Genomic DNA, 10,220 nt, shown 5'->3' on the forward strand with positions numbered 1-10,220 from the left:
TTCACCGAAGATTTCACTGTTAAGCCAAGCTGGTTGCCTGCCATATTTGCTATTCTTTCTGCACATCGGGATGGTTTGTTCTTGTGCCCTAAATAAGGCGTCTTTAAAATACAGCCAGCTTTCCTGGACTCCTTTCCCCTTCATATTAGCCTCCCAGGGGATCCTGCCCTTCAGTTCCCCAAGGGAGTCAAAATCTGTTTTATTGAAGTCCAGGGTCCATATTTTTCTACTCTCCTTTCTTCCTTTTGTGAGGATCCTGAACTCAATATCTCATGGTCACTGCTGCCCAGGTTGCCACCCACTTCTACTTCCCCTACCAATTCTTCCCTGTTTGTAAGCAGCAGGTCAAGAGGAGAACGGCCCCTGGTTGGTTCCTCCAGTAGTTGCACCAGGAAGTTGTCCCCAACATTCTCCAAAAACTTCCTGGATTGTCTGTGCACTGCTGTATTGCTCTCCCAGCAGATGTCAGGGTGATTGAAGTCCCCCATGAACCAGGGCCTGTGATCTGGAAACTTCAGTTAGTTGTCTGAAGAAAGCCTCGTCTACCTCATCCTCCTGGTGTGGTGGTCTATAGCACACGCCCACCATGCCATCACCCTTGTGGCTCTTGCTTCTAAACTTAACCCAAAGACTCTCAACAGGCTTTTCTCCAGTTTCATACATTTGCTGTATTCTAAATATCAAATGGGAAACCAAAGTTCCTGACATCAAAGTAGTTGAGAAGGCAAAATGGCCAAGTCTAATCACTGTTCTCAAACACAGACAGGTCCATTGTCTTGATCTGAATTAGATGGACAGGTTCCAAAGGATGGAGAACTTGCAGATGCTCCAAGACCACTGGGCTGACCTAAACTGAGGTTCAAGGACATTTGAAAGAGAGACTTGAAAACTTTCAATATCGACACTACAAACTGGGAAGATGCAGGTAGCAACAGGCTATGCTGGAGGGCTGCACTGCACCAGAGAGTTAGAGGCTGAAGAGAGGTGATGGGGAGAGAGAGAGAGAGAGAAAAGTGAAGAGGAAACCTCAGCAGGCCTCAAGAGCTAGTAGTGCCCTGGCTTCATCTTCTGGCCCTGCGCTTTATGCCTGCATTATCTGTGGCAAGGACGGTCACTCAAGAATTAGACTTTGAAGCCACTTGCTAAGCTGCAGCGTGACACACAGTAACTGAACTGCTTTGGCAAACACATCATCGTCTTTCAAGATTGACAGTTGCCATTCTAATAGAAGTGTTTACTAAGTTACGTCAAACCTCCAAGTTACCTTCCCTGTCTTCCTAGTTCAAGTGCCCCAACTGTTCCCTAGTTAATGCCAAAACCTCATCTTATCCCGGACAACTTTCTGCAATGGAGTTAAATATATAGTCAATGCAAATGTGTGGCGACTTCAAAATAGAAAAATTGGGAGCAGCAGAAAATAAATTGAATTTAATAGTCAGATAATTAACACAAGCAATACTACTAGATTTTGTTCATTTTTAATTTAAATCAGTTTAAAAAATCCCTCTTTTCATTCACCTGAAGCTGCTGTAGACTTTCTGGTGTGCTCCACTGGAGTGTTGCAGAAATCAGGTGGCCTTCCCACAGAATTTGGGTCCAGCTTGCCAGAGAACAGTGAAGCCTTGGTGATGCCACTAAATGTCATTTGGGGCTACCTGTAACAAGTGGAATGAAAAGCTCTCAAATACTAGCTTTTCATTAAATGTTTCTTTTTGATCCGTGTAAAACATGAAGCGTCCTGCTGGTAGTCTGAATGACTTGGGTTGGAGTGACCAATTTACTGCAACATGCTTTAGAGTCTTAGATGGTCCGAAATGTCCTTTAACTTAAGATTTTACTAGAGGGATTGATATCTATGCCTCTGAAGTAATATTTAACTTCAGAAAATAGCTTGCTAGTTGTAATAATTGTACAGACACATTGCCATAAAGCTGTTTCATCAGCTGAAACACACTCCTAGATCTGCTGTCAAAATGATCGTATATCGTTTACCTTGTGCACAAAGAATATATTTCTTTCTCACTGGAGATTGCACATCTATTTGTGTGTTCTGTGCACACGCAGAATAGTATGCATTGTAGAAATTGGAGAGCAGGCCTCATAAGTCGTGTGTGTAGAAAGAATACATTTGAATTTGATAAGCAGGTCCCCTTTATTTAAAACGTAGGACTAGAACTACACCTATGTGTATACAAGAATAGTTTTTACAAATGTTATACTCTGCATAAATGTATTGTTTGGCCTTTAACTAGGTCACCATGGCAATAATAGAATGTTATGAGAAACCTAATCTTAAATATGGAATCGTGCTGATTAAGACACTATAGTAACCTTATTATCCAATGAGTAGGAAGAACTTTTAAGGCATATAATTTATATTCCAAAGGAATCTGTTGCACATTAGTGGTGGAGACTTTTTGCCAGTGATCAAGATAAACTTCAAACTGATGCATATATAATTTCTTACTTTAGAGTTCTTACACATGGGCTAAAACATGGGCACACCTAGAACTAAAGTTGAATTGTTTTCTCTCCTTCTGTAGTATGTCATTAGGGAGATTGAGGAGTAGTTTATCATACTTGTGACATGGACTTTGTGGAATGGCATGAAGATTTTTGGGTTTCACCAGATGAGAGAAATCCATTACCACACTAGGTGTCCGACCCAAACCCCTTTCATGCCCTAGTTACCAAGTAATACTTACGTAGTTAATTAGGAAATCTTTTCTTGTATCATGCTCTCCCCTTCCTACCTTACCAGTTATGTCAGTTGTAGGCGACGACATCTTGATGCCTCATTTATCTTTGTCCTATAACTGCGTGCATTCTTTTTTATGACTCCTACATGCATGGAATGCTCTTCCTGAGCTGGTCTGCATGCCAGTGGGAACTATTGGATGTTGAGAAGTTGAAAATTGGGACAATTATTTATGCACCTGCATAAAGACTCAAGAATTTATCTTTAGATGCCTGTTTTTAGAAATCTTGACTATACTATGAGCATATTATCATGTATTATAGTGTAAAATGTTGTTAAACAACTTTGCATGTCACATTTTGTGTGGACTTGTTCCTTGGTAGGATCTGAATAATTTTCTTCAGTTTCTTCTGGTTCTTGAAGCTTTTCAGAATGAGGGAAGACAGCCTCATAATGTTACTTTTATTATTATAGTTTTTATCAAATTATATAAAGAAGTTAATGTCGCTCCTTTGTTAGAACTACATGTATCGAGGCACTGGTACACTAGATCTGTAAGAGAGGGAATGGGCTTGCTCAGTTGAAGACAGAGTGCCTCCATCTGAAGTCTCCTTTTCAGTTTCCTTTGTAACATATATTGAATATAAATGGTATCTGATGGTAGTTCTGGAACCTGTAATCCCTAATGAAAATACCTTTTGCCTGAGAAGAATAATTGAGAGAGAGAACCAGATCAAGGCTAAAAGGAAAACTCCAAGAAAAAAAACAAGTCCAGAAAAAGTCTACTGTAGCTTGTCAACCTGACTGATATAGCAAAAACAATCTAATACTTTGTTAAAAGGGGTTTGTTGTGTTGTCATTTCAGCTACTAACTTAAGATTTATTGACATTACAATTTACGTTGTTCTCCCATAGGCTCATTTAAACTTTCAAAGTCAGCTATACCTGGAAAAATAACCTCCGTTTCTTAAAGCCACTTCACCTCTGAAAATAAAAGTGCTACCCACAATAAATGGAGTAGTGGAGCACAGATGTAACTGTGGCTAGAAGAATAACCTCTTTTAGGGTAGTCAAAAATTGAGTTGTCTAGTACTGTAGAAGGTATTGAAACATATTTAAATCAGCAGGTCCAGTAACTTATAAGAGTTTTAAATGAGCTGGCTGAGGAGCTCACTGTAATGTTGATTTTCAATCAGTCTTGGCGCATTGGGGAAGTTCCCTAAGACTGGAAGAAAGTTAATGTTACCAATTTTAAAAAAGGATAAATGGGTAATTATAGACCTGTCAACCTGACATCCATCCTGGGCAAGATAATGGATAAGGAACTCAATAACTAAATAAAGGCGGTTAATGTAAGTAATGTAAATCAACATGGGTTTATGGGAAATAGATCCTGTCAAACTAATTTGATATTCTTTTTATGAGATTACAAGTTTGGTAGATTAAAGGTAATAGTGATGATGATATATTTTAGACTTCTGTAAGACATTTGACCACACAACATTTTGATGAAAAAACTAGAATGATATTAAAATTAACCTGGCACCCATTAAATGGATTAAAAACTGGATAAATAGTAGGTCTCAAAATGTAATTTTAAACAGGGAATCATCCTGAAGCGGGTGTGTTTCCAGTGGGGTCTCACATGGATCAGTTCTTGGCCCTACTCCATTTAATATTTTTATCAGTGACCTGTAATAAAGCATAAAATCATCATTGATAAAGTTTGCAAATGACACACACATTGGGGGAGTGATGAAGAGGACAGGTGACTGTTTCAGAACCATCTGTATAGCTAGGTAAACTGGGTGGCAGCACACACTATGTGTTTTAATACAACTAAATGTAAATATGTACATCTAGGAACAAAGAATGTAGGCCATACTTAGAATATTGGGGACTCTATCCTGGGAAGCAGTGACTGAAAAAGATTGGGGGATTGTGGTGGATAATCACCAGAACGTGAGCTCCTGATATGACATGAAGTGAGCTGTAGCTCACGAAAGCTCATGCTCAAATAAATTGGTTAGTCTCTAAGGTGCCACAAGTACTCCTTTTCCTTTTGCGAATACAGACTAACACGGCTGTTACTCTGAAACCTGATATGACACTGTGACCAAAAGAGCTAATGCAATCCTGGGATCCATTAAGAGGGGAATCTTGAGAAGGAGCAGGGAGGTTATTTTACTTGAGTATTTAGCACTGTGGCACTGGTTGACTGCTGCTGGAATACTATGCCCAGTTCTAGTGTCCACAGTTCAAGAAGGATGTTGACAAATTGGAGAGTGTTTAGAGAAGAGGCACAAGAATGATTAAAAGATGAGAAAAGATTATGATCGACTTAGAGTTCAATCTATTTAACTCAACAAAGAAAAGATTAAGGAATGATGTAATTATCACTGATAAGTATCTACATGAGGAACAAATATTTAATAATGGACTTTTCAATCTAGCAGAGAAAGGTCCATGATCCAGTGGCTGGAAACTAGACAAATTCAGACTGGAAATAAGGTATAATTTTTTAATGGTAAGAATAATTAACAGTTAGAACAATTTACCCAGGGTCGTGGTGGATTTTCTATCACTAACCATTTTTAAAACAAGATTGGATGGTTCCCTTAAAGATATCCTAGGAATTAATTTGGGGAATTTCTATGGCCTGTGTTGCACAGGAAGTGAGACTAGATATGCACAATGGTTGCTTCTGGCCTTGGAACCTATAAACCACTGAGGGCAAAATTTTCAAAACAGACTCAGGTTGGCTTTTAAATTTACTTAGTTACATTTTTGGATGTATATCTAGACACCACTTTTTAATTTATATGTTTTTAAAGATCTGTTTGGTTATGTGCTTGTTCACTGTAGCGTTTTTAGAAGATAAAGTATTTTTGACAGGTTTGTTGTCTCTAAATATGTATGTGTAATAATTGGTCTTAACACTAAAATCCATGTTTTGCAGGATAAAGAGGCATTGCAACAGCAGCAGTACAATAATTTGATCCAGATCTCTGCCCTGCAGTCTAAACTGGATGAAGCCAGGCACAGGGTACCTACTGAAGGCAGTTCTGATCATGGGCTAAAGGAACAGTTACAGGCAGAGCAGGAGGCACTCCTAATGAAAGAGAGAGAGGTAAATCTGAAACTAACATTTCAGTTGATATATCTAGAATCTGAGAATAAAAAAAACTATGTAAAATTATGTCTGAGAATTTAATCCATTAAAATCAGGAAATTCATAATTCTTACATCAACTGTACCTCACTGGGCATATCTCCATTTTTGTTCTTTTACTGTTTCTGTATGTTCCTGACCTTGATTATCATTAATGATCACTGGACCAAGAATTAGGCCTAACCTCAACAATCTAAATTATGCCTCCTTTTTGGTGATCACATTTTACTCTCTCCTTCCTCCCCCCAACTTTTGTTTGGCTGTATATTGCCTAATTTGGAAGGCAAGCACTTTTGGACAGGGCTACTCAGGCATTGAACCTCTATTCAGGTCTCTCCCTGCAGTTTCTCAGTTCCACAATTCATTGCAGAAAATGCCCAATACTATGCTTGGAAGCCAGAGTAGCATAACTCTGGTGATAAGTCACTGAGCCTCTCTGTGCCTCAGTTCCCCATCCTTAAAAATGGGCTGATAATGTTTCCCTACTGGGCACAGGTGCTGAGGATAAATAAATTAAAAAATTGCGGAGTGCTTTGAAATCTGCTGAGGAAAAGCACTACATAAGAAACAGGCTTTATTATTATATAAGCTGTTCTTATCACAAAATGAGTACAAAAAAATTGCCTGTCCAATGTGCCAGACACCAATATAGCACTTTTAAAATAACCATCTTAAAAGGTTTCTAAGGTTTTTGGGTCTCTAACTTGAAAATGGCTCACTTCTTCAAATTTTTCATGTTTCAATATGCTTAAAATCCCATGCATAAGCTAATTTTTCACAAACAAACCTATTAGCATGTGTCATTCCTTCTTGGTTTCATATCTAAAATGTTTTATCATGGCATTGTCTTTAAAATGTGTAGCTACCAAAGCACTCTTTGGTTGTTTAAATTCTTACTTGAGGATTTCGATAGGAAAATTTCATATGTAAGCACACTTCATGCAGGAAAACTTAGTCTATATGGACAGTTTGGAATGGTAATACTTTGAAAATGAATAAGAGTTCTGCTTCATGTTATATGCTGAATGGCCCACTATCTCCCAATTTCACAGTGCCACTCCTCCCCATAGACCAAACCAAGTCTTGGTTTGTGTTCACTCCATGCCCCCCAACAGGCCCAACTAGTGTGTTGCTTTTGACATCCTCATAGATTCCAAGACCAGAATGTACCATTGTCATAATCTAGTCTGACCTTCTGTATAACACAGGCCATAGAATGTCCCCAAAGTCATTCCTAGAGCATATAGACATCTATAAAGACAGTTACAAAGTTTAGAAGCTCAACAGGCACAGGTCATAGAGTGCTTCTGAGCTCAGTGTTGATCCTTGCCAAGTTTGTAGGCTCCTGAATGATGGATAAGTATGTAGTAGAAGAATCCTCATTTTACAGGTGGAAGGGTGAAGTCAAGGGTTAAGTGACTTACACACAATGACTGTGCTAGTTTCCAAACTGAGATTAGAATTTGGAAGTTTAATCCCAGTCTGGATGTTAGGACACTGGATTCTTCCTCTCCCTTTTGTCTCTAATACTATATTTACGTGTGTTCTATTTAGACAATTTTGTAGCAATGGAATTGGCTGTAGTTATTTATTCTCCGTAAAGTAATGTGAAGAACCAATGTAACCAATTTTTGTTTAAATAAAGGCGCCCGTCGAAACGATGTTTTTCCGTGTTTTAGATCCTGAGTTTGTTAGAGCAACTAGAACAGTTTAAAGAGAACTTAATCAATAAAAATGAGGAAATCTTGCGGCTGAACTTGCAGTTAGAGATGCAAAAAAACCTTACCACTGGCATTGGCCAGCTTCAAATAGAGAATGCTCATCTGAAGGTATGTTGAACCATTTAACTTTACCTTAACTACAGTAAAACCTGCCTTAGAGACCGCTTGTCATGAGCAACTTCTTGGAAAGGCCACGGAACGTCACCGCTCTCCGGTGTACAAACCTTTGAAGAGAGACCACCTCTTACAAAAGACCACTTTTGCTAACTTCCGTGAGTGGTCGCTCTCAGCAGGTTTTACTATCATTCTTTAGAGATGCTTGTCTTTGCAGGATTCAGTGTTTTATAACCTTTTTTGGTTTAATAATTTTAGTAACTTTTGTATCTAGTTTGCCTCTAGTTTTAAAAGGAATCTCCTGTTGCAGGCACTAGGGGGTATTCCCAAAGCTGGATGAAGGCATTGGTAATCTTGGACCGTGCATAGGGCCCCTCAGCTCTTGGAGTCATGCAATTACATCTGAATCTCACTTTTTTTTTAAAGCTAAGTTTCCAGTACTCATGGTTACAAAGAAAAGCTTGCAAATGTGACTTGAATGTAACCAATGTAATGACAAGAGTCAGATATTAAGTGGTGGCTCTTCATATCAAGTAGGTTATGAAGTCAGCCTACAGAAAATAATGCAGGTGCGTGATAGATTTAATTTTAGGGTGCCACTCACGGATATTAAAAGGCTGAGTGGTACAGTCAATGTAGAAGGTATCTCAGTTCTGGCAGTTGAGAGACATTGTATGGAAGTCAGACAAGGCCTAAATCATTTGATATAGTAGAGCGTTTAGTTAAATTTGTGCTTTTAAATAGGAATGCATACAGCCTTGGCTGACAGATCTGGGTCTTTTAACTCAAACAATGGAGGCTCATCAACCTCTGTCTGTGGCCCAGCCACCGCTACAGTAGGTTACATTACACCGATGGTTTATGCATAAATAACCACATTGTGTCAGCAAGTGATAGATTTCAGTGTCTCCTGGTTTTCTTGGTTAGCATAATATAAGGTACAGAGTGTGGGAAATGGAGGGAACATGAAAATACTAGTATGTGGCACAGTACAATCCACACTATCTCCCAATATTCTGAAGAAATCCTTAGTTTCATGGTTTCACAGGGTAAATCATTTATTATATAGCTTCATGGTATTCATGGTAGCTTCAGGAAGCTGGCAAGACAAGTCTTTCAGAAGCTGTTTGGTTTTTCTTCTTCAGTGGAGAAGCGTGGATTAACAGCTGAGTCTATAAAAGCAACACTTTTTGAGCAAGTTGCACAGAAGAACATCTGACTCCAAGTGATGTGCCAATGTGTGAAACTGTTTTCAGAGGGTAGAAATACAGTTTACTACCAAAAGTTATATTTCTAACTATCAGAGGAGTGAAGTTTTGGAATAGCCTTGCAAGGGAAGCAGTGGGGGCAAAAGATCTGTCTGGCTTTAAGATTGAACTCAATAAGTTTATGGAGGAGATGGTATGATGGGATAACATGATTTTGGTAATTAATTGATCTTTAAATATTCATGGTAAATAGGCATAATGGCCTGTGATGGGATGTTAGATGGGGTGGGATCTGAGTTACCCAGGAAAGAATTTTCTGTAGTATCTGGCTGATGAATCTTGCCCATATGCTCAGGGTTTAGCTGATCACCATATTTGGGGTCGGGAAGGATTTTTCCTCCAGGGCAGATTGGAAGAGGCCCTGGAGGTTTTTCACCTTCCTCTGTAGCATGGGGCACGGGTCACTTGCTGGAGGATTCTCTGCTCCTTGAAGTCTTTAAACCACGATTTGAGGACTTCAGTAGCTCAGACATAGGTGAGGTTTTTCGCAGGAGTGGGCGGGTGAGATTCCTGCGTTGTGCAGGAGGTCAGACTAGATGATCATAATGGTCCCTTCTGACCTTAGTATCTATGAAGTTTCACTTAGAATTCTGTATTAATTCATGATTCAGAGACACATCCATAGCATTATGATTGCCAGATCTAGAATACCTGGGATGGAAATGAAAGAATGCAAGTGTCTGCTGTGACGGGTTGGATCACAGAAACCCCCTTGGGGCTGCCAACTGATGTGCCAAGACTACTTCTGCCCCTGCTTTCCCTGCCAGCTTGGGACTCCAGAACCCCTAGCTTGGATGTGCCAGACACGCTTACTGGCCACAAACACAGACCCAGGTCTGAACCACATCCCACAAACTGCAAGCTTAACTGAAAGCAACTTAAGAAGCGGTCTTGTCTTTAACATTCAGGTGCCCAACTCTCAATGGGGTCCAAACCCCAAATAAATCCGTTTTACCCTGTATAAAGCTTATACGGGGTAAACTCATAAATTGTTTGCCCTCTATAACACTGATAGAGAGATATGCACAGCTGTTTGCCACCCCTCCCCGCCCTCTGGGTTAAATAATAAGTAAAAAGTGATTTTATTAAATACAGAAAGTAGAATTTAAGTGGTTCCAAGTAGTAACAGATAGAACAAAGTGAATTACCAAGCAAAATAAAATAAAACACACAAGTCTATGCCTAATACAGTAAGAAAACTGAATACAGATATAACCTCACCCTCAGAGGTGTTCCAGTAAGCTTCCT

General features: G+C 39.3%; 1 protein-coding gene across 2 annotated transcripts in view; it reads left to right on the forward strand.

The window, feature by feature from the left end:
- The window catches only part of PCNT (pericentrin), a 243,826-nt gene that overhangs the window by 165,927 nt on the left and 67,679 nt on the right, over positions 1-10,220 (forward strand). For both annotated transcript variants that reach the window (XM_074968199.1, XM_074968200.1), the window contains 2 exons: positions 5,658-5,828; positions 7,549-7,698. In XM_074968199.1, coding sequence (XP_074824300.1) covers positions 5,658-5,828; positions 7,549-7,698 — 321 coding nt within the window. The remainder of the gene's footprint in view (positions 1-5,657; positions 5,829-7,548; positions 7,699-10,220) is intronic.

This window comes from Natator depressus, chromosome 11 (genome assembly GCF_965152275.1).
Source record: "Natator depressus isolate rNatDep1 chromosome 11, rNatDep2.hap1, whole genome shotgun sequence".
Classification (NCBI taxonomy): Eukaryota; Metazoa; Chordata; order Testudines; family Cheloniidae; genus Natator; species Natator depressus.